The following is a 24,997-nucleotide window of genomic DNA, read 5'->3' on the forward strand; positions in this document are numbered from 1 at the left end:
TCACACAGTTCACCCAGAGCGACCGACGCTAAAACCTCCACCACATCAACAAAATCCTTCTTTTTACAACCCAACCCTGATTTGTACTTCTGAACAACTTAGTCTCTGACTTGTTTTGAGATCTCCTTTGGTTAGTGGGAGTAGAGAAGGACTGCATAACCTCACACAGGTGGACTTCATTTCACTCAGCTTGTGACTTCTGAAGGTCATTGGTTGCACCAGAATCTTTAAGAGCCTTCATAGAAAAAGGGATGAATACATGCAGTATGCACATTACATCAGGAGAAGATACCACAAGAACCTGTGCAGCAAAGTGAGACCAATACCCCACACACACTGTGTTAATCAGCACAGTGGGTAAATCACTCAGATTTACACATAAAGATGAAGTAACCAGCAGCTTTATTTCCATTACAAATGTGCACAAATATTTGTCTATATTATGCTAATCTTGAAAAAGCTTAATTTTGCGATTAATGTGTTTCCCTTAGGATAAAATTAAAATTACACATAAATGAGTCAATCATGGCACCACAGATGTAAAGAGTTACATGAGAAATATTCATAATTCAGCCATGGAGCTCAACAGCCATCAGCAACAAGTCCCGCCTACTTGGGAGCGGCTACATATGCAGCATTTTGGGGAAATTATAGTCAACCGTTTTATAGAAGAGCTATGGATTCAACATGTTGGATGCTGAACATGTGAGAGCTCTGGTGGAGCCAGCTGCACATTGTCCAACAAAAACAAAACAAACCATCATTCTTCTACTACTTCCTGTTGCCATCTTTGTGGTTTTCTCCAGTAGTAACATTCGGCTGTTGTTCTTGTGTGCCATTGCAGTTCTGCGACATAAATCGGCATGTTTACATTACAAGAATTTATTGTGCAGTTTCATGTTTAATGAAAGCGCAGCTATAAGAGAGTGAGCTCAGAACTCGACCTGATGGCGTCTACAGAGTGATGAGCATCAGCTGTGCTGGACGCACTGATCTAACCGTAAAGTTGTGAGCTACTCTCCTCTCATACAACCGTCGTCCACTTGTCTATGCAGACTCTTGGGCAGCTGGAGTTTGACTCCAGTCCATCTAACCAGTCCAACAAGGAGCAACACCAAGACAGCCATGATCACATTCAGACCTACGGACAATTTTAGAGAGAACATTTGAAAGTCCAGCCCCGTCCTGCAAACTTAAGGACGCCAGTAAAAATGGCCCCCATTTTCTTCAAATCTAAGAAAATTGGTGTCTAACATTTGTGCTGCTTTTGTGCAGCAAAGTTTTTCCTTTGTGCCGCTATTATTTTAAAGATATTTATAAATGTTTTCAGAAGGTATGAAAGGTAAACCAACCCTCCCACCTTCTTCAAATCAGACAAAATTGGTGTCAATCAATTAGATTATTTTTGTGCTGGTTTGTGCAGCAACACATTTACATTGTGCTGCTTTTGCTTTAAAGATATTTTTGAAAGTTAAAGAGTCAATAGGTCAGCAATAATACTAAGACTTTTTCTTAAAAAAAGAGGAGTTGAACTGACAAGAGCCAAATGACAGGAAACACGACTCAGCATGTCGTCTTGTAGTTCTGATAACTTTATCTGAGTCTCAGTGAGAATCAAAACTCATAACCAGGTCACAAAATGAGCGGGAGGGATTGTCCTACAACCTTCTCCAATCTTCTTCAGATGTTGCTTCTTATCTTCAACCTGTCAGCTATCAGTGAGTGAGAGACGCATCCTCCGATCTATAAAAGCTTAGAGGTCATGAAGAAAAAGTGTTTGCTGCTTTGATGCCTCATCAGAACAAGGTAAGCCCGACTTACTGACTGCTGCAGAACAGATGAGGGTTTAGTTTGGATTATATGAGATCTGACTGTGAATAAAACTGAAATAAAGGATTAAAAAAACTGAAGAAAAATAACACTATAAAACATATTTTGAAAATATCAGTGCTATGTGTCTGAGTGTTTGAGCTGGAAAGTGTTTTGTGAAGAGTAAATAAAGCTGCTTGTGTTTGCAGAGATGGTTTCAGCTCCTCTGCTCACTCTGCTGATATTTGGGCTGATGAAACTAAACGCAGGAGGTGAAGTGAGTAAAAAACCAAAACCTGGATTTTATCTGGTGTTCAACTGAAACGATGGCGGTCTAAAGGTTTTATTCATCCACAGGCAGAATATGATCCACAGCCAGGAGAAGCAGGAGGAGGAGGAGGAGGAGGAGGAGGAGGAGGAGGAGGAGGAGGAGGAGGAGGAGGAGGAGGAGGAGGAGGAAGAGGAGGTTTAAAAGAACAAAGTGGAGATGAAGGAAGGCTTCAACCTTCTCCACCTCCTCCTTCATCACCTCCTCCTTCTCCACCTCCTTCTTCTTCTCCACCTCCTCGTCCTCGATTTCCACCTCCTACTCCTCCTTTTGCACGTCCTTCTTCTTCTCCACCTCCTCCATCTCCACCTCCTCCTTCTTCACCTCATCCACCTTCTTCTCCTCCAGAAGGAGGTGGAGAAGGAGGGGGAAGTGAGGGAGGCCCTCTTTCTCCTCCACCTCCTTCTTCTCCTCCTCCACCTTCTCCATCTCCACCTACTTCTTCTTCTTCACCTAATTCTCCTCCATCTTCACCTCCTCCTTCTTCACCTCCTTCACGTACTACACCTCCATCTCCACCTCCTCCTTCTTCACCTCCTCCACCTCCTTCTTCACCTCCTTCTCCTCCATCTCCACCTCCTCCACCTCCTTCTTCACCTCCACCACCTCCTTCTTCACCTCCTCCACCTCCATCTCCACCTCCTCCTTCTTCACCTCCATCTCCACCTCCTTCACCTCCTTCTTCACCTCCTCCTTCTTTACCTCCTCCATCTCCACCTTCTCCTTCTTCACCTCCACCACCTCCTTCTTCACCTCCTCCACCTCCATCTCCACCTCCTCCTTCTTTACCTCCTCCACCTTTTCCACCTCCATCTCCACCTCCTTCTTCACCTCCTCCTCCTTCTCCATCTCCACCTACTTCTTCTTCTTCACCTAATTCTCCTCCATCTTCACCTCCTCCTTCTTCACCTCCTTCACGCACTACACCTCCATCTCCACCTCCTCCTTCTTCACCTCCTCCACCTCCTTCTTCACCTCCTTCTCCTCCATCTCCACCTCCTCCACCTCCTTCTTCACCTCCACCACCTCCTTCTTCACCTCCTAAACCTCCATCTCCACCTCCTCCTTCTTTACCTTCTCCACCTTTTCCACCTCCATCTCCACCTCCTTCTTCACCTCCATCTCCACCTCCTTCACCTCCTTCTTCACCTCCTCCTCCTCCTTCTCTACCTCCTCCACCTCCTTCTTTACCTCCTCGATCTCCACCTTCTCCTTTTTCACCTCCTCCACGTACTACACCTCCATCTCCACATCCTCCACCTCCTTCTCCACCTCCTTCTTCACCTCCTTCTCCTCCATCTCCACCTCCTCCTGCTTTACCTCCTCCACCTACTACACCTCCATCTCCACTTCCTTCACCTCCTTCTTCACCTCCTCCACCTCCATCTCCACCTCCTTCACATCCTTCTTCACCTCCTTCTCCTCCATCTCCACCTCCTCCTTCTTCACCTCCTCCATCTCCACCTTCTCCTTCTTCACCTCCTCCTGCTTCACCTCCTCCACGTACCACACCTCCATCTCCACATCCTCCACCTCCTTCACCTCCTTCTTCACCTCCTTCTCCTTCTTCTCCTTCTTCACCTCCTCCTCCATCTCCACCTCCTCCTTTTTCACCTCTTCCACCTCCTCCTCCACCTCCTTCTCCTCCATCTCCACCTCCTCCATCTCCACCTCCTCCTTCTTCACCTCCTCCACATCCTTCTTCACCTCCTCCTCCACCTCCACCTCCTCCACCTCCATCTCCATCTCCACCTCCACCTCCTCCACCTCCTTCTCCACCTCCTTCTCATCCATCTCCACCTCCTCCTTCTTCACCTCCTCCACCTCCTTCTTCACCTCCTTCTCCTCCTTCTTCACCTCCTCCTCCATCTCCACCTCCTCCTCCTCCACACCCTTCTTCACCTCCTCCTCCACCTCCTTCTCCTCCATCTCCATCTCCACCTCCTCCTTTTTCACCTCTTCCACCTCCTACTCCACCTCCTTCTCCTCCATCTCCACCTCCTCCTTCTTCCCCTCCTCCACATCCTTCTTCACCTCCTCCTCCATCTCCACCTGCTCCTTCTTCCCCTCCTCCACATCCTTCTTCACCTCCTCCTCCATCTCCACCTCCTCCCTCTTCACCTCCTCCTCCATCTCCACCTCCTCCTTCTTCCCCTCCTCCACATCCTTCTCCTCCACCTCCTTCTCCTCCATCTCCATCTCCTCCTCCTCCTCCACCTGCTACTTCTTCCCCTCCTCCACATCCTTCTTCACCTCCTCCACATCCTTCTTCACCTCCTCCTCCATCTCCACCTCCTCCCTCTTCACCTCCTCCTCCATCTCCACCTCCTCCTTCTTCCCCTCCTCCTCCATCTCCACCTCCTCCCTCTTCACCTCCTCCTCCATCTCCACCTCCTCCTCCTCCTGAAGGATGTGGAGAAGGAGGAGCAGGAGGTGGAGGAGGCGCAGCAGGAAGACCTGGATCAGGATGTCGTCCTGGCCACGGAGGTCCATTCGCTCCTCCAGGTTTGTGTTTTCGTCATTTCTTCCTCTCCTTCTGGTTTGTCCTGCCTGATAAATGATTTCTCAGCTTCATCTGGGGTTCCTCAGGGTTCAGGTTTGGATCAACGTGTTCTCCTGTATGCATGTTAGCTTATACGTTCTTTCAAACGTATTAACAAACGTCTTCATTTAATAACGTTGTTCAGAAAAAACTACAATAATTACTATTATTGATTATTATTACTTTCATTATTAATATTAATGAAAGCCTAAAAATCAAAAAGTTAAATCTAACAAAATTGGTGTCAAACATTCGTACTAAGTTTGTGCAAATATTTTTGTTTGTTCATTTTAAAGATATTAAGAAAAATGTGAAACGAATGTTTGTAGGTTTTGTAAAGAGGCGGCTGGTGAAACAAAATGTCTGACCAGCCCAGATGGAGCAAAGTTCATTGACACCATTTCCGTTGGATTTGAATAAAACTCAGGTTCTGATATCATCTCTATACGGTCAGAGGAAACGTGGCGCCATGTGACCAAAAGTAAATCCGTGTATCAGCTGCCTATCAATGTCCAAAGCTGAGGAAATAATCTTTAATCTGAGCCTAGGAGAGTCTTTAAATGTCTGGTTAAAACGGCCCCAAAATGGAGCCTGGTGTCATTTTGTTCAGTTTTAGCAAAAATATTATTACATTGAATATAAATCCATTTGTTTAGAAAAGATTTAGTGATGCTGCCGTATTGCATCATCACACTTGTTTCTTTTTAACATGTTCATCGTGGTTTACAGGACAGTTTTGCAACATTTGCCCTCTTGGCTGGACGTGGTTCCAGGACCGCTGTTACCTGTTTGTTGGTACTGAACTGGACTGGGCCGAGGCTGAGGTATGACACACTTTATGCTGACATGAGTCAGTCTTGAGTTTTAATCCTCTGTTAGAGCTCAGCAGGGACTCAGATACTCAGGAACAAATATTTAAACCTGTGTAGATTGTGATAATAAAGACGGATTTTTATCCTGGCATTTAGAGTTCAAACTGTGTTTTTAAAACTGTCTAATAACTATGAAGCCCTGGTAGTTTAAGATAAGAAAATTAATAAAAATATCACCAAATTATTACAAAAAAATGTTATAAGGGCTGCTTGGTTGATTTTTATAATTTGAATGTAAATATTTGGCTGGTGAGCTTCTGCTCTTCCGCCATGCTTCAGTTTAATGCAACGAGGACAGAGCGCGGGAGCCCCCTAGTGGAGGATGGAGTCACTACCAATCGGTCCCAGAGCCTCTGCGTCATTATCTAGCATTAGCGCACAGTACCCAACATTACACTCAAGTAAGAGAAGCACCACGTCACCACATTTTTACTTCAGTAAAAGTAAAAAGTAGAAATTACTCGAGTAAAAAAGTATTTGGTAAAAATAAAAAAAAGTCTACTAAGTACTGAGTAACTGATCAAATGATCAATCATTTAATATTTAAAAATTAGATGGTCCAAAATATAAAGTTAAGTGGAATTTTTGGTATTTTAAAAACAAAAATGACAATAATTCATATAAGTAATAAAAAATAAAATCAGGCCAAATAAATAATTTTTCCAAATCAATTTCTTTCATTATAAAAACTTTAGAAACTTTAACAAAAACTGCAAGTTGTGTGTCTGCGTTTGCTGAATATTTGGTTAAAACATGTTTGTTTTTCATTCAATGGGTAGAAAATCCGGAAATTTTACTTATGTAAGAGTAAAAATACTTCATAATAAAATTACTCGATTGCATTTTTTCAACAAAGTTCAGTAATAACTAGTTAATTAACGCAACTCTGACTACAAACCATGTACCTGTAGCATATATATTCATAAAATATTCTAATTTAATACTTCTTTGGACTAAATTGGGACATTTTAAAGTTTATAACAGAGTATACTTTTACATCTTCAATATTAGTGGTTCAAATTTCAGTTTATTGACGTCTATTTAAAGTATTCCACAAGTATGACAGGGACTCGAACCTGATTAATAAAATCAGGTGTTTTTCTGTTTCTGTTTTGTTAATGTACATAAAGTTAATGCAGTTAACCACATATTATATACTGCAAACTTTTGAAGTTTGATACTGAAAGTGTAAGTTTATAACGGCCTCAAATCAAACGTGGTAATGTAAAAACTTATTCTGCCACATTAAATGTAGCATGAGTCAATGACAACCTTATTCCATACAAATATCAAGTTATTATAAGAATCATAAATGAGTAATAACTAGTCTATAACAAAGTACAAGTATACACTTTAGCATTAAAATATAAGCTTAAGTGCTTAATCTTGGATTTCTCTTCATACTTTCCAGTATAAACCAAGTTTACATCTCTACTATATCAAATGTAGTTTATAAAAAGTAAACGTTAAGTACACTGCCTCATTTCTAGTATGAAGTATTTGTAGTACACATGAATGACTTTTCGCTAAGCGGACTGCAGATATAAAGCTCTCAAAATAAAATGACACAAACATCATCACATGAAAAATAATAACTTTCCAAAATGTAGCTAGTTTTTAGTCTTCAATTCGTGATTATTTTACTCCCCTCTGGATCTCAGTTGTTCCCTTTAGGAAGGTAAATGTCTCCATTTTATTCTTTGCCATTGTCTGTATTGTTTGATTCAGCAGACCGAATCATCCTTTGGTCTGTTGGTGTTGATATGAAGGTTTGGTTCATCTGCATCTGATCTTCCTCTTCAGCAATACTGCATCAGCCATGGTGGAAACCTGGCCTCCATCCTCAACCAAGAGGAGTACGCTTTCATCAGGAACTTCATCTTCCACGTAGCAGGAAACAACAGAAGGACCTGGGTTGGAGGATACGATGCAATGGAAGTCAGAGCAGCTCTTACTCTGAAACAAAATACATCTAACATTCTCAGTCATGATGAGAGGTGTGAGCTGGCCTGGAGCGTGTTAGTAACGTGAACCGTTTCCCTCAGGAAGGGACTTGGCAGTGGAGCGATGGATCAAGGAATGACTTCACCATGTGGGGCTCCGGGGAACCAAACAACCTCAATACAGAGAACTGCATGGAGATCAACGTCAACGGTCAGAGATCAAACTCAGCTTTATACGCAAAACAACTTCATTACATTTAATATGCTGCGTTGCTTTAATTTAAAGCCTATTTTCACCCAACATAAAACCAGTTGGACTTTTGTATACAGAAGATTAGAACCAATGGAAGAAAAAAAAAGAATTTTGACTTTTTTCTCAGAATTTTGACTTCTGAGCTCAGAAAATTAATGTTAAAATTCTGTGGGAATGTCAGAATAATTTTTTCTTTTTCAGTGGCCCTATTCCATATTTGTAGCATTTCCTGGTAGAAAAGAGAAATATGTGATAGTTAGATTTTTTTGTCTTGCTTCAGAACAAGACTGTGTCAACGATGTCGTGTGCGACAGGAATAACGCCTTCATCTGCAAAAGACGTCCGTAGCTCCGTCTCTGTTGGACCCCAAACGCGTCGCATCCGGATTTGAGCCCCAATAATGTAACTTTTTGGAGATATTTCCTCCCACCTGATTTACTGTATTTTAAACACAAATAAACATATTATCTTCTTCTCAGCAGACTGTTTCTATCATTTACTGCTGGGTTTAAAATGAGTTGCAGTCACGTCACATTTAAGCTTTTTTAAAATCACACTTTCAAATGTGAGATTCCCAAATAATCTTATCTGATAAATTATACTGACTGACTCATCTGTTGTTCATTTGGCACAAGATATAAATACTAAGTTAAATGTATGAATATCTTGGTAAATGTTTTCCAACATTGATTAAATGCTGGTGAAATGGAGATTAAACAGTATGAAGCTAAGCTAACTAAGCTAACAGGTTCGTACTCAAACACTAGTTTACCCAGCTCTCTCGGAGAAAAACCGGGTTACAAATTAACAACCTTGTTTGTCTTAGTTTTATTTTATTTATTTATTTATGTTTTTGAAAACCTGACTTATTTTTATTGGTAACAGTAATTTCTGAACACGGTGAAGCTACTTCTTCTTCTGTAGGATGTAGCTTATAATCTTAGTGCATTACTGCCACCAATTGGACAGAAGTGCAAACACAAGTTTAACTCACCCTATCTTCAAAACCCTTATTTAATATTAAATTCTCTGCTGACTTTGTGTTTTTAAGTACTTTATAAGTGCTATAATTACACATTCTGATTGATGCTTTAATATAGCAACCATTGTTACTGAAAGGCTTGTTGCCCTTTCCTCTCTCTCATGCATATTTTCTACATTTTATCAAACATGTTCCACCTCTTCTATTTCTTTACATCAGACATTTTCCTACAATATTTAAACTACTATTAAGACTTGAAAGCCCAATCCTCAACCTATTCATCCATATTTCCTCTTACCTCCTCATCATATTAACCTCCTGCTGATGTCTTTGGATGTTGCTCCAATATTTCCATATATTTCATTATTTGTTCCTCCTGCAGCAAAAAAGGCCCACATGATGCTGCCACCCTGTACTTCACAGTTAGATGATACAAGCATCCGTGTTTCCTCTCCAAATGCAGCGATGGTCATTATGACCAGACAGCTCCGTGTCAGTTTCATCAGACGTCTCCAGAAATAAAGATCTTTGTCCCTCAGTACATTTACAGACTAGTGATTCTGTTTCCTTTGAAGTAACTGCTTCCGCCTCGCTGAGCGGCTTTTCAGGCCATGTCAGTACAAACCAGCTTCACTGTCTCACCAGCTTCTGTTCTGGGGTTAATCTGCACGTTTTGGACCAGAACCCGACTCCTTCCTGAGTGCTTTGATGGACAGATTCTTTCATTATTGTGGCTTTTACCAAATTTTAGCTATTTTAACTGACATAAAACAGAAGAAGTTAGGACTGATTTAACTTCACACAGGGGAAAAAAATATGGCCGTTTCTTTTTATTTGGTGTATGTAAACTTCTGTATTAGCAGTTCCTAAACACGTGAACAAATTTGAAATATAAATTTCCACTTCAATTTATTTTAAGGGAGATTTTTGTAAGGTAAACAAAACTGTCCCTCTTAAAGCTATTTTTCAGCATAAAGTTCTATTTAAACATCTTCAAATTGAAAGTGAAATTTCTCAAAATGTTTTTTAAAAATCCCATTGATTGATCACTGCAGACCTGCAACAAGAATGTCAATAAATGTGTCTTTAAATCAGTAAAATTTGAAACAGCTGATTTGTCTTCATTTATTTTTAAGTGTAGTTTCAATTTAAAAAAAACTCTGTGTGTAACATGAGTGACAGAATGAGGGAGGGAGGAGGTGCAGGCTGAAAATGTCCGACGGCGTTTTCTAGTTAGAAAAATAAAACGACATCAGCGACAGACTTGGTTACACCAGGATGATGAGTTCATTCCTACCGTTTCAATCAAAGACACAGTGGCTGAAAATGCACCAATGTGATCAGTCATGTACATCAGATCCACAGAGGAACACCTCAAAACATCGGTAGTGTTTGGAACAATTACAGATTCAAATAACATCTGAGGCTGGCAGCCAGCTGTGCTCCGTGCCTGCTGGGAAAACGCTGAAGAAAAACACAACTTCTAATGATTAACCTGATTATAACGAGCATCTTGCACTGAAAGCAACTTCACTTTGAGTCGGGGTGAAAAGTGTCGTTAAGAAAACAGCTGGAAAGGTCAAACATACAACGATGAGGAAGGAGGCTTAATGCACACGTTATTCCCAACCGGAGCGGAGGCGACGTTCCTCCAGACTGATGCCGGAAGGTTCCGCTCCGCGTCTCCTCACATGCGATGCTTACGGCGCCGAGTAGATATCCAATAAGATTAACTCTTTAGGAATAAATGGGCTTGAGGTTCCTAAGGTCCCTTCAAGCACACACATCAAAGAATACAACCACATCTCACGCTATTCTTTAAGCAGGAAGTACAGCGGCTCTGCCCCCCCCCACCGCCGCCGCCGCTCAGAGTCCATCTAAGACACGGCGTCTCGGTTCCCTACGCGTAGACTCCCTCCGCTCGCCACCAGGTTGCGCAGCAGTTTGCAGCGGCCGGCCAGGTAGTCCTCCTCGTCAACATTGACCAGCAGTTTGATGGCCTCGTGGCCCACGGCCTGCTTTAGGGAATCCGTGATAAAGACCCCTTTGAGCGCCTCCAGCAGCGATCCGTTGATGTAGTCCCTCCAGAAGGCGTCCAGGTAGGTGAGCTCCGAGAACTTGATGTCGCAGATGATGGAGCCCAAGTCTCTGGATTTCAGGATGGTGTTGGCCTGGTTGAAGCGCTCGAACTGCCGCTCCACCGCCTCCTGCTTGTTGGAGAAGATGTTCCCTTGGAGGGCCGACTCGTGCTGGCAGTACTCTGCGCGAACCCGAAGACGAATATCTGAAAAGGAAGCGACATGAAAATGATCCCGTCTCTGCACAGACATCAGTTTCCCCCAGTGCATTATAAGCCTGGCGGGCCTCCAGGTTCTCTCTTTCAGCAGACTAAGGCTCGTTTGTTCATTTGTTGTCATGTAATTAGATTTATTGCTTCTTGCAACAGGCCATAGCATGAGGAGTAAGTGAACACATGAGGTCAGTCTTTTCTATCCGCTCTGTAACCACTGCCCGTCTTTACTGCTCTACAATCCAACAACTTCAGCCAATAAAGTGAGAAGACACAGATAAAGGATTAAAAATATATGGACACTTTCATTAGGATGAAACAACTGAAGGGGAAATTATTAATATTTATTTTAATTGTATTGTTTGCCTTTTTTTATACTGTAGTTGGTGTTAAGCTGCTGTTAATAATGTCTTCCAATAACACATAATAGTCATATTTTCAAATTTCCTGTCAGTTTTAAACATTTTGAGTGAAAAACCCAGCGAGTTGCTGGTGGACTGCCGTAACGCCCCGACCTCCGGGGTCGGCCATATTTCTGGGGGAAACCCTGCATGGTCACTTCCTGTTGTCCTCTCCCTGTCACTGAACTGAGATCAACATAGAAGTCAGATTACGTCATTTCTTCTTCTGTGGTGCTACATACACATCATACTGCTGATTCCACACATCAGAACTGGCTGGCCTTGCTCAGCTTTATACGTTTACGTCCTACATGGACATAAACATTCCTTCTCACCAATATAAGAGATAATATTAGTGTTACATCCTCACTAATATAACGGTTCTAACTCTGAGCTGTGATCCTTTTCATTCTCACCACAGGTTTGCTTTTCTTTGCAGTCAGCAGATGAATTACTCCTCTTCCGCTTGCGGTGCGGCGCCGGAGGGCTCGGCTTGGTTCGGGGAGAGCCCACATGTGATCCTGATGGGGAGCAGCATATGAACGGCTGTGAACCTATAAAGTGGAAATCATGTTTAAAACTGTTAGGAAACCATGTCAGCATAAGCTAAAGAGCTCTCTGAAGGAAAATATCGGCGTTTGTTGTTATTAAGTTGGAGTTTTTGCCAGTGGACTGCTGTAAACATGGCGGGTGGGACGTTTCCACGCAGACCCACCTGTTCTTCTGTGGGCTACGGCGTCTTTACACTGCTCTGATCCTCTGGGTGAAATGTATCGCACAGACGTTTCCTCCAGGTACTTGTCAACAGGATCTGGGCACACTGGAAACAACTTAGTTAGTAGCTGATTTCTAATGCAAACCTCCAAACTACCAGAGAAGAACCCAAATGCACCAGCAATCATTGAATGTTCTTAAAGAGACAAAAAAAATACCCTAAAAAGGCTCAGAATCCAGTTCATCCTAAACGCTTGAATGATAAGCAAGTTTCCAGTCCCTAGATGGCAGCAGTGTTCAAATTAATCAGCAGGCTGCCTGTTCACTGCAGAAGAGGAAGCAGCAAACACAGGTACTCTGGTGTACAGAGCTGATGGAGGAGGAGAGATGGGGAAGTTTGTGACAGTCCAAAGAAAAACAGCAGCAGAAGCAAGTAAAGCAAGTAATATTTAGTTTTGTTAGTCTGGCCAAAACAGACCAGGTGAAAGCTACATAACCCTCCAGTTCAGTGACTGCTGGGCTGTAACGATTCCTCGAATGATTCGAGTACCTTGATTATTAAAATTCTTTGGGGAAAACGTATCTGCCTCAAAGCTTCGTTAAATTAAGTCTTATTATTTAGCGCCCCGTGTTTCGCCCCAGTCATTGTTTGTGGAGGGCAGCCTCTCACTTCCGCCTGCGAGTTGTTGCTACGTGCAGCAGCATGACGGTGAAGTTTCCGACGTTTTACGGGACAAACAAGCATCGTTAGTTGCAATGGGTGTACAACAGCTTTTGTGATGTTGTTATGTTTCAGGGAGAGAGAGAGAGAGAGACAGACAGACAGAAAGAAAGAGAGAGAAAGAGAGGCAGAGAGATACAGAGAGAAAGGGAGAGAGAGAGAGAGAGGAGAGAAAGAGAGAGAGATACAGAGAGAAAGGGAGAGAGAAAGAGAAAGAGTGAGGAGAGAAAGAGAGAGAGAGAGAAAGAGCGAGAGAGATACAGAGAGAAAGGGAGAGAGAGAGAGACAGCGAGAAAGGGAGAGAGAGAGGAGAGAAAGAGAGAGAGACACAGAGAGAAAGGGAGAGAGAGAAAAAGAAAGAGTGAGGAAAGAGAGAGAGACACAGAGAAAGAGAGAGGAGAGAAAGAGAGAGAGATACAGAGAGAGAGATCTAATTAATCGTAAAAATTTCTGATTTTCAAAAGTAAAAAATTTGCAAGAAAAAGTCAGAAATTTTGAGATTAATCACAGAAATGTTCTAGAAAAAAGTCTGAATTTTCACCAAACAGCCTGAAAACAACGTCTTCTGTCGGGCGACCAGGGAGGGTAAAGTGCAGCTTCACAGGACGGCGTTTTAGAAAAGCCAAAGTTGAATAAAACCAAACCCTTCTGATTCTGCAGGATTTTAGGTCTGCTGGCCCTTTAAGAAGTTTCAGTTGTGCAGACACCACACAGATTAATGTTTTATTCAGGAACAAGATGTTCAGGACTCTGGCATTGATGTGCAAGCGAAACGATGAGGCCCCACGGACGTTACTAATGTACATCCTGGATAAAAATAACCCCAAGACTCCACCGAGAGGTACGGACTGCAAAGGAGACGCCACTGCAGGGAAATGATTGGCCACAGAAGTTTGTTCCCGAGGTGCGTCTTCTCTCAATTTACTCAAACCTTTACAGGTTTATAATGTGCTTTTAATCTATTTGGCTGGATGGATTGTCAATGCAAAAATACAGTTGAATATCAGCATAGCAGCAGAAATTGTATTGAAGGAAAATCCCATATTCAGGTTTAAAGTCACAGTTCGGTGTTTTTTCAGCACGATTTAGTATGGAATGAAATATGTTGAGTAAAACAGAAAATAACTTTCCATTTCTGGCATGAATTTGATTTAATTTCATTCTACAACTTTAACAATTGGAATTAATTGAACTGACTGGATACCTGGTTCGATTGTTTTCCATTAATAAAACTGTAAAAACACGTAAAAACAGCAAATGGATGGATACAATAATACAGCCGCTTGAAAACGGTGCCGACTGAAACATGCTTGAATCACTTAGAGTTGTTTTGATATGTTGGCAGCCTTGTGTCCCAGCTGTACCTGAATGCATCAACGGAGGTTCCTCCAACAGGATGTGAGGACTTTGGGCTGACCAGAGGCTGGCTGGATTTGGACTTTAGCTGATTTTCCTTAGATCTAACAAAGACGCCAGAAAAAGTTCTTCTCCCACCTAAGAAGTTCCACTGCAGGCTGAAAACGTTTTCTAAATGGTTTCATCAGAACAACCAGTCTGCTATTCTGTTTAAGGCCTAATTTTTTTATTTTCTGCTTGAAAATCCCTTTATTCAGTTCTTTTCCTCTCCTCGTCCTCCTCTGTATAAGTCAGCACATTATCGCCCCTGTGAGGCTGAAGTGAAAACTGCATCTCAATAGTTCAGTTGAACTAAAAATATCCTGAGAAGGTGTTCATGTTTGTCCATGAGGGCCAAGCAGAGCCACAGCAGCCTTTGGGTGACCCAGAGGTAAATGTTTGACCCTCTTCCTGTTGGGTTTCTAAGAGAAACACAATGCAGGGAGAAAGTTTGTCTGCATGAATTACTTGGAGCTGAGAAAGCACTAGAACCAGTTTGGTACTGGAGTAAGTTGGCTGCTGATCTTCTAAGTGGATCTGAACTGATTTCATTTCTTTCAGAGGTTTTAAGAGAATCAATGTTTCTCTCTAGAGTGTAAAACACTTTTAATCCTCTGATTGGTAAAATGTTTACAGGTTTCTGGTGAATAGCTGCGTCTACACTGATAATGTGTGCAAATCTTTGTCTATATTCTGCTAATGTTTGAAAACAAAACCATTTTGCATTTATGGTGTTTCCATTAAACAGGAAATTAAAGTCATACGTGAATGTAAACAGTTAAATAAAATATATTCACAGCTCAGCCAATCAGAGGAGACATCAGCATCTTACGCAGGCGTAGGAGAAACAAGCCTGACACACAATGATTCACAACTTTTTGTAAACTTTGTGGCTGCACATTGTCTGAAAAAACAAAAACATCATCCTCCAACTACTTCCTGTCGTCTTTTTGTTGTTTCTGCCAGTAGTAACATCCGGCTGTTGATCATGTGACTAGTGTAATGTGAAAAAAAGTGCTTCCATTGCAGTTTTGCAAGATATATCTATTTAAATCCACCTGAAAAACCACATCATCCTCCAGCAAAATATTTTTTAATTAAAATTTCAGTTTTTTCAAAATTGCTGTGTTTGTAGTGAGCAAATTTATTTTTATAATTCAAGTTGTGCAGTTCTATGGTTAATGGAGACGCAGCTGCTGTTGACCCCTGGCCTCTTGCAGGCTCTTTCTGTTATGCAGGTTCAGCTGTGAGAGAACACTTTCCTGATTGGCTGCTTGGAGGCTGCAGGAGAGCAGCGACCCTATTGGACCAGAGGTGGAATTGCAAGCCAATCAGTCACTGATGAGGCCCACCTGCACCGTATAAAAGGCTCCTGAAACATTTCTCCTGTGGGGCAGCCAGTAGGAAGAGGTTTTGTTGAGCTGTCCCCCACCTTTGAGTAGTTTTGGCACATTTTGTTTCTGCTTGTTCAGTTTTGACTTTGCTGTAGTTTGTTTTCTCAAGCCAGAAGCTCGTGTTTGGGAGGCTTGGTGCCGCCTTTGTGTGTTTTACCTTTTCCCTTTTGGGTTGTTTGAACGTACTTTGGATTGACTTGTTTGGACAATTTGTAATTTAATTTGCATTTAATATTTTTTAGTTTGTTAATCTTTTTTTGAGTGTTAATTGGGTTAAACTGTATTGTTTTGGTTTTGTGAAACCTTCTTTTGTAATCATTTTACGTTCCACTTGTTTATGTTACCACCACGGGGGGTGCATAACACTCCAACTACTTCCTGTTGTCTTTTTTGTCGTTTCTGCCAGTAGTAACGTCTGGCTGTTGATCATGTGACTAGTGTAATGTAAAAAAAATGTTTCCATAGCAGTTTTGCAAAATATCTCTATTTAAATTTGTCTGAAAAACAACATCATTCTCCAGCAAAGGATTTTTTATTAAAATGTCAGTTTTCTTAAAAATTGTTGTTTGTAGTGAGCAAATTTATTTTCATAATTCAAGTTGTGCAGTTCTATGGTTAATGGAAACGCAGCTGCCGTTGAACAGGAACTGTAACTCACCAGTCTGCCGCTTCCTGAGGGTGACGTAAGGCAGGAGGTCATGGCGGGTGATTATCCTCAGAAGCTGGAGAACGTGTCGAAAGTTCGTCTCGTCGCACCGGCCCTGGCGTTCCAACGCCAGCAGGAAGTCTCTGCCGCTCCTGATGCCGCCGCGCTCGTACTCGTCAATCACGTCGACAAACAGGAAGGACAGCACCCTGACGTCCCTGTGCGTTAGCTGGGCTCCGACGATGTCGAACATGCGATGGAGGGAGTACAGCCCGTGGGAGTTGTCTACGGCCTCCTCAGGCCACGGCTCAAAGGTCCCGTCTTGTCTGGATGAGCCGGAGTTTGTGGAGCGAGCGGAAATGTTTCTGTTGGCCGTCTGGTCGCTGGGTGCCGCCACGCTGCGGCAGCCCCTCCTGCCTAGCGACGCTCTGTGCTCCAGCGGCCCGCTGTTCGCCCGGCTCTGACTGGAGTCCACCCGCAGCTGGGAGTGAGCCGAGGAGTTCGGGGCCAGGTGAGCAGGAATACCGGCATTCGGGATTGGTTGTTGTTGTTGTGACGTCATCTCCAAGGTCGGTAAAGACGAGAGACGTTAGGATCCCACCAACTTCCACTGCGTTCCTCTGCTCCAACAGACGAGCTGATGAGAGACGAAAGCATAACGAAGGACGAGTAAAACTACTTTTCATCACGCTGAGCAGCTCCAAACCACGTCTTCATGCTGAGTTTCCGCTCTTTACTGAAATACCTTTTTATTGCGCAGTTGTTCATACTAATTAAATTATTAGTCGCAATAAATCAATTAATAGTAGAACTGGACAATATTAATGAAAAACTTAAGCGGTAAAACAAAACGTAAGGTCTTTATCCGTTTTCTGTCCAGAATAGATTATGTCACCTTGGTTTCCCTCATACAGATTCATTTTATTCAGTTAATATACAAAAAAAATTACATTGTAAGAGGGAAACAGTCTTGAATTTATTTATATTGGTCCCATTTTTTAAACACTTCCCACAGTTGCTGTATGGACCAGACTATTTCAATACCAAGTAAAGAACATTTTAAATTAATTGAGCAGCAGGAATATATTTTATTCATATTGAAGAGGGTTGGGGGTTTTTCACACATACATGCACATAATGAACAATATTTTTTTATTTTGATAACCTTCCTCAGTTGCAAATACGGCGGTGCACTGACATGAGAGGAGGATGCAGGCTTTTATTTTGAAACTTTCAGTAAGCTTAATTTTAATGACCACACTAATTCAATGTGTAACAGTGGTTTGTTTAAACCAGTCACATAAAGCCCAAAAGAGCAATTACCTGATGTGAAAAATGTCAATAAAAGTTTGAAATTTTCAGTAAGCTTCATTTTAAATGGCCACACTAATCCAATGTGTAACAGTGGTTTGGTTAATCCAGCTATATAATGCCCAAAACAGCAAGTAGTTCTAAATGCCAGCTCAGCTCCTCTGTAATAACTGAGTGATCCGCCATGTTGTAGTTCTGACCTTCTGCTCTGCCCTCTGTATTAAAGTGTTCCGCCAGCAGCTCTGCCTTTATCTGTATTCTGTTGCTATAGTGATTAAGCCTCAGCCAACTGCTGTGTGTGCGAGATAGAAAGATGGAAGAAGATTCCTATCTTTATGAGACACCCAGTCAGTTTTGATTAAAAAAAAGCAGCCCGAAAAACTGCTTCCCGTTCAGGATCCGTAAGCTCGATCCAAAAACTGTTTGAAGCGTATGAGAGGGCTATTTGTCGTCTCTGATAGTCCTGCGATTCATATCTGTAGCTCATTCACAGTAATGGCAGTGATGAGAAAAAGATTGTTTGCGCTGAGCTGTGAAATTTTTCAGAGAAGTCTGAAAAGGAATGGTTGAGTGCCTGAGGTCACCCTGTCACAGGATTTCACTCTGAAGCACCTTGACAGAAAACCGTCAGCCCTAAAGAAATTTTGAAAACATTTTACGGGAGCAGACATGTCATGACCAACTTTCAAACCAATAGAGCAATTTTTGCAGCCATGAGAGCGATTTCAAAATTCTTTTGGGGTCAAAAAGTCACTCGTTTTTAAATTTTTACGTCGCCATCGTAACTCCAATCCCCAATAAAAATAATAGCTCCCTTCCGTCGCTTCAGACCCAGCATTCTAGCTGCTGCTGGACTTACTCCCTTTGTAATTATCAGAGGCACGTCGGTGAAATTCTGCCATGTTGAACATGGTTCACCACCAAACTGCAATGACTAAAGCATTTGCCAGATCCATCACCATAATGCTATGACTGACTAGTTTCACCACAATAAGGATAATCACAGGAAATGTGTGATTATGTGAGACCTCTCTCTGCGCCTGTTCGTGAGACTTGACTGCCTCTGGCTGGGTCCCGTTGCTATGGTAATTAAGTATCTGCACCTGGACTGGCTCTCTCTGTCAGAGAGCATGCTGGAGTCAGTTTCTATTCTTGTGAGACACCCAGTGTCGATCAGAAGTCCCCTGACAAAAAAAACATAAGCCCTAGCAAAATTTTGAAAACATTTTACAGGAGCAGGCATGCATATCTATGTCATGAGCGACTTTGAGACCAATAGGGCAATTTTTGTGGCCGTGAGGGCAAGTTAAAAAGAGTTTTGGAGTCAGAAATCCAGGGTGCTGTGTGTGTGTTTCAGGGACTGTGTGTGTGTTTCAGGGAACATTACATAGGTAATGCCATTAGCATTAGCTATTACATAGGTAATGCCACTAGCATTACCTATGTAATAGCTAATGGCATGCCCCAATGACTCAAATTTTTATATTCATAGATTGATCAGTATTATCCCATGTTTTCCAATTTTCCCTATTTTAAAATCTCTTGATCTTATTTTTATTTTTATCCTTTGAGTGAATCTGCATGATCCCACTTTCCTTTGACTTGCTGCTGGTACACCTGAACTTCCCCATTGTGGGACAATGACGAACATTTCTACTGTATTCTTTTCTAAAAAAATAAAATAAAAACAGCTGCAAGGGTGAAGCTAAATGATTCAACATGCATTTCTTACGTGGAGAAATAAAAAAAAATGATATGTCAGGTAAACTAGATTTGGATGATAATTTATATCAGTGTACAGAAATGGTGATATAACTTAATATATCTGGGTAAATGGGGTATTTAGCTGTGACGAACCTCTGAGCTGAACACATGTGATGGGCTGTGGCTGTTTATTGACGCTGCTAACGACAACATTTCATTTCTGTTAGCTGACAGCGACAGATAAACTAACTCCAGACAATAAAATGCACAATCCACACGCAAACGTCTCATGCAGGTGACAGTTTTACTTTACCTCGAGTGTTTTGGGACGATCCAGATGAGCCTTAGACAGCAGGAGTCCGCGGTGGATAAACAACATGAAGCTAGCTGCTCCTGAGCTGTTAGCAGCTTAGCTTCTTCTCCACTAAAAACCGTCAGCTCCGTTCTGCGGCTGCGCTGCAGTTCACTGAAGCCGGCCAAACCATAGCTTAAAAGCGGACTGAGGGGCAAACGGCGTCCTGCAGAACAGGACACAAAGGTAATGCAGTTGTTTTGGTCCGGCTATCGGCATCACAGGTAAATTGAGCTAAAAGATTTCGGTGTTGAGGTAAAATGAAAGAACTTCCTGGTCGCACTGCGGTTGACTTCCGGGTTTCAGATTCAGGGGTTTTATTTTTCCACTTGATCGAATAAATAATAAAAACAACCTATCAAATTTGACACAAACAAAAATAGGAAATACAAAAACACAATTGTTAAATATTTCTTTAAAAAATTCTTAACTGTAGTTTTAATTACTGTAAAATTATCTTAGAGATATCTTGTTTTTGCATTTTTGACACACTTATTTTTTTGGGATGGAAAAAAATGTTGTATCAGACAAATAATGCAATTTTAAAATAATGACATAATTTCTTAATGAAAACTAGCTTTCCAAACCAAGCTAGTTATAAATTTACTCTGCGTGACCATGGTTTTTGGAAACTTGAGTTCATTTTCACTGAATGTGGCTACTAGATGAGTAGAATCAAGAAATTACTTAAACAGAAAGAGCCTGAAAGATGTCAAAACGCTACAAATCACCACCCCAATGGGAGGAAGATGAGGAATGGATGAGAAGCAATGTAACTGACATCTGACAGTCAGAGCTATTCCTAAAGCTTTGGGATTCAAATGGCCACAGTGATGAAGTAGCTGGAACGGCAGTGAATCGCCTCAGCAGAGGTCAACCAACCAAAATTACTTCAATGACTCATCAATGATTCATCCAGGAGGTCACGGAGGAACCCTGTAGGTCTCACTTGCCTCAGTTAAGGTCACTGTTCATGAATTAATTACTAACTACTAAGACATTTTATCAAAGAAACATCTTAAAAATCTCTACAACCTTTGAGGGGGAAAAGATTTCTGGACTTATGACACAAAACCTGAACTTTTGAGACAGTTTCCATCCTATTACATTTGGTGCAAAACTAACACAGCATCTCAAAGAGTACACAACAAATAGGTATGAAACATGAACAGTCAAAGTCAGGCCTTAAATCTGATTGGTGTGCCTGAACTCTGTTAAATATCGGGTCATTTCAAATAGAAACCTGATGGCCTCTGCCAGTAAACTGAAAATGGGTTTTCATTTTTCAATAGGATCATGAGGTCACATTAACACAGCAACAGATACTACTGCTAAAGATACATAAAAGGTGTTGGGACAAGCACTTCTAAAGTCTGCAGGACACCGACTCTTAAAGAACTGGAGTTCGATCTCTGATCTAGAGAGAATGGTCAATGATCCCTGTATTCACTCCAACCCTATGAAATGATGTGGGAGGAGACAGTGGCGCAACTACACATTATTCAGGTGGATGCGAAAACATAAATCGGCAACCCCCCCCCCCCCCCCCCGGCCCCCCAAGGAAGGTTGAAAGAGCGTGGAAAACATACGCTCACTTCCCGGACCGGACCCGATGCGCTCACGCTCCAGGCCCAATGAAGTGAACCGCCCGGGTACACAAACGCTGTCCCGGTGAGACCCTTCCATCATTTTTTTATTAATAATGAAATATTTCCTTTTGTTATGATTCATAGGCAGTGGCGCAAAAAACAGGTATGCACAAGAGGTAATGTCAGAATTAATAATAAAATAATAAAGACTTTGTGGCATTCTCATTTAGTGTTGAAATTAAAGTAGTTGTGCTACCACTCCTATGCCACTAGAGGCAGTAGTAGGCCTGAAAAGGTGCATCTAAGGAGCAGATTTAGAAGTACACAGAAAGCTACGGAACTTGTTAAAAACTGTGAGCTGTGTTGAAGTAAATAAAAGACAGAAGTTCAAATACATCTGAGAGTGAAACTCCTTAAAGATGAAGCTATATCCCAGATTTCAAAAGAAAATAAAAACGGGAGACCGCGGATAATGTAGGAAATAGCGCCCTCCTTCAATTCCAGAGTGCATTGGTCCCAAAATGGAGACCACCAGGATGAGAAAAGGAGATTAAAGAAATCTAAACGTAAGGTCAAGAGAAAGGCAGCATCGAGAGATGCATCTGAACTGGAGAGCCTCTGTAAGGAAAACGTTTCGGGAGCAAACATAGAACAAGAAGTTTCTAAAGTAGAAACAATTGGGGATCAGCTAGCCTTCGTTAAAAGCGAAATTCACACGAATAAAACAGCCATCGTTGAAGTACAGCAGGTGATAGATGAAGAAATGGTCTCCACAACACAACAAAATGGAGACCACCAGGTTGAGAGAAAGCGATCAACTAAATCTAAACGTAAGATCAAGAGAAAGGCAGCAACGAGAGATGCATCTGAACTGGAGAGCCTCTGTAAGGAAAACGTTTCTGGTGACAACATTGAAAAAGGAGTTTCAGTACTAGAAATAGTTGGAGACCAGGCAGAGACCATGGAAAATGAGATTCACACGAATAAAACAGCCATCGTTGAAGTACAGCAGGTGATAGAAGAAGAAACGGTCTCCATGGCACAACAAAATGGAGACCACCAGGATGAGAGAAAGCGATCAACTAAATCTAAACGTAAGATCAAGAGAAAGGCAGCAACGAGAGATGCATCTGAACTGGAGAGCCTCTGTAAGGAAAACGTTTCGGGAGCAAACATAGAACAAGAAGTTTCTACAGTAGAAACAACTGGGGATCAAACAGTCTTGGTTAAAACTGAGATTCATACAATAGAAACAGAAATCTCTAAAGAACAGCAGGTCACTGAAGAAAAAACGGAACTGGAAACTTCTGTAAACCCGATTGATTCAAATCAACACTTGGTCCCAATCAGTGATCCAACAAATCCTGATCCGGAAAAACTACCTGACATCCCCCAGATTGCTCCTGAACCAGCTGAGACAACAGTTGGGACAGTGTCAGAAGACGTAGCATGTAAAGTTGAGGCAGTTTCCACAGAGGAGGAGTGTGGTCCAATGGAAGATCAGACAACATCGCTTCCACAAACAAATGTCACATTAAACAAAGATGAAGTCCAAACACCACCTCAGGAATTAGAGCCGCAATCAGCTGATCAGTCAGCTGAGGAGAAGAATATTTCTGAAGGAGAAGAGAACCAAAAGAAAAAGAAATCGCTGTGGAAGCGAATCAAAAAGGCTCTGACTCCACCTCCTCTACGCCTGTTCAGAAACAGATGCAAAGTCCATCCACTTTAGACATCAACTGATGTTAAAGTAGATTTAAAAGGGGGCGGGGCCACGTGTGTTGTGGTGATTGGCGGTAATTTGAAAAAAAAGCTACTGTGAATTTTAATTGGACATTTTAATATTGAAAAGACAGGACTGCACGGTGGGACATGTCTCGCCGTGCAGGTGTGGGTTCACTCCGGGGGCTCCGGCTTCCCCCACGTTCAACCACATCAGTAGTCATCTTCATCCATTGTGAGATGTTTCATTCTAATTCGAAACAGAAAATCAGAAAACCACATTTATTAATTAGAGGGAGATTTAGAGACAGAAAATGTAAACAACGTGGAACAAAAAGAGAATTTTAGAGTCTAAACACAGACAAAGTGGGAAAAATTTAGAAAACTATTTATCTTTCTGGTCAATCAATAAATCAATCAAATTTTATTTGTATAGCACATTTCAGCAGCAAGGCATTTCAATGTGCTTTACATCTTTTAAAAAAACAGTCATGTGGCATTAAATAAACAACAACAACGTCTGTGAAACATGTATTTCTATACATACATGTGTACATATCTGCCTCTCTCTATAAATATATATAAATCTATATATAGATGTGTATGTATATCTACATATCGATGTCAATATATATATATATATATATATATATATATATATATATATATATATATATATATATATAATATATATATATGTGTGTGTATTTATATACATATACATATATATGTGTATGTATATATATATGTATATCTTTATATGGATGTCACTCTATTAATATATACCTCTCTCTCTCTCTCTCTCTCTCTCTCTCTCTCTCTCTCTATATATATATATATATATATATATATATATATATATATATATATATATATATATATATATATATATATATAGGCATATATATAGGCACACATATATATACACGTATACATATATGTGTATTTATATACCTATATATAGATATCTATGCATATCTTTATATGGATGTCAATCTATTAATATATACCTCTTTCGCTCTCTCTCCTACATATATTTTGAAATCTATTATAGATATGTATGTATTTCTATATACCGATATCAACCTATAAATAAATACATTTTTGTCTCTCCCTCTCCATATATATATATATATATATATATATATATATATATATATATATATATATATATATATATATATCTGTCTGGTGTGTGTGTGTGTGTGTGTGTGTGTATACAGGTCCTTCTCAAAAAATTAGCATATTGTGATAAATGTCTTTATTTTCCATAATGTAATGATAAAAATTAAACTGTCATATATTTTAGATTCATTGCACACCAACTGAATTATTTCAGGTCTGATGATTTTGGCAAACAGCTCATGAAAACCCAAAATCCCTGTCTCAAAAAATTAGCATATCATGAAAAGGTTCTCTGAATGAGCAATTAATCAGTAATCATAATGATTCAGATTATTAATCATCTGAATCAACGAAGTAACTCTAAACACCTGCAAAAGATTCCTGAGGCTTTTAAAAACTCCCAGCCTGGTTCATTACTCAAAACCGCCATCATGGGTCAGACTGCTGACCTGACTGCTGTCCAGAAGGCCATCATTGATGCCCTCAAGCAAGAGGTGAGACACAGAAAGACATTTCTGAACCAATAGGCTGTTTGCAGAGCATCAAGGCTCCTCAGTGGGAAGGAAAAAGCTGCACAATGAGACGAGGTGACCAGACCCTGAGGAAGATGGTGGAAAAGGGCCTATTCCAGACCTTGGGGGAAGCAGTGGACTGAGTCTGGAGTAGAAACATCCAGAGCCACTGTGCAGGAAATGGGCTACGTCATCGGCGCGCCGCCCCCTCCAGACGGGGTTGTGACGCCCCCTCTGGTGCGGCGCCCCTATGCGTTGCCTGCACTGCATACCCACTTTTTGCGCCACTGGGAGGAGACTAAGCGCAGTTCTTTTGGTAAAATTGGGTTTTACAAAGTGTTAACAGCTGGGGTGATTGTGTGTGGAGATTTTGTTTAAATATTTAATCACAC

At 41.4% G+C, this 24,997-nt stretch overlaps 2 protein-coding genes and 1 long non-coding RNA gene across 3 annotated transcripts; 2 read left to right on the forward strand and 1 right to left on the reverse strand.

The window, feature by feature from the left end:
• The first annotated feature begins 1,522 nt into the window (after positions 1-1,522).
• LOC103468108 (uncharacterized) lies at positions 1,523-8,225 on the forward strand. Its single transcript, XM_081609419.1, has 7 exons — positions 1,523-1,806; positions 2,019-2,086; positions 2,167-4,642; positions 5,409-5,503; positions 7,355-7,489; positions 7,597-7,705; positions 8,028-8,225. Exons 2-7 carry the CDS (start codon positions 2,021-2,023, stop codon positions 8,093-8,095), a joined length of 2,949 nt encoding a protein of 982 aa, XP_081465545.1. The 5' UTR covers positions 1,523-1,806; positions 2,019-2,020; the 3' UTR covers positions 8,096-8,225.
• A 1,615-nt stretch (positions 8,226-9,840) lies between these two features.
• Positions 9,841-19,946, reverse strand: dedd (death effector domain containing). Its single transcript, XM_008414905.3, has 5 exons — positions 19,619-19,946; positions 16,303-16,927; positions 12,136-12,240; positions 11,837-11,974; positions 9,841-11,013 (listed from the first exon to the last, which is right to left on the reverse strand). The coding sequence occupies exons 2-5, from the start codon at positions 16,850-16,852 to the stop codon at positions 10,607-10,609; spliced, it is 1,200 nt and encodes a 399-aa protein (XP_008413127.1). The 5' UTR covers positions 16,853-16,927; positions 19,619-19,946; the 3' UTR covers positions 9,841-10,606.
• Positions 13,582-16,203, forward strand: LOC145552330 (uncharacterized). The gene is made up of 2 exons (XR_014088340.1): positions 13,582-13,759; positions 15,489-16,203. It is a non-coding gene; the product is annotated as an uncharacterized LOC145552330 (long non-coding RNA).
• Positions 19,947-24,997: the final 5,051 nt, after the last annotated feature.

Source organism: Poecilia reticulata, chromosome 7 (genome assembly GCF_904066995.2).
Source record: "Poecilia reticulata chromosome 7, P_reticulata-male-v2, whole genome shotgun sequence".
Taxonomy (NCBI): Eukaryota; Metazoa; Chordata; class Actinopteri; order Cyprinodontiformes; family Poeciliidae; genus Poecilia; species Poecilia reticulata.

Coding starts and splice junctions, on each gene's coding strand:
- LOC103468108 (XM_081609419.1), top strand. CDS start 2,021: ATGGTTTCAGCTCCTCTGCTCACTCTGCTGATATTTGGGCTGATGAAA. Junction 2,087..2,166: donor AACTAAACGCAGGAGGTGAA/GTGAGTAAAAAA, acceptor ATTCATCCACAG/GCAGAATATGATCCACAGCC. Junction 4,643..5,408: donor AGGTCCATTCGCTCCTCCAG/GTTTGTGTTTTC, acceptor CGTGGTTTACAG/GACAGTTTTGCAACATTTGC.
- dedd (XM_008414905.3), bottom strand. CDS start 16,852: ATGACGTCACAACAACAACAACCAATCCCGAATGCCGGTATTCCTGCT. Junction 12,241..16,302: donor CCTCAGGAAGCGGCAGACTG/GTGAGTTACAGT, acceptor AGTTGTTTCCAG/TGTGCCCAGATCCTGTTGAC. Junction 11,014..11,836: donor CAAAGAAAAGCAAACCTGTG/GTGAGAATGAAA, acceptor CTTCCTTTTCAG/ATATTCGTCTTCGGGTTCGC.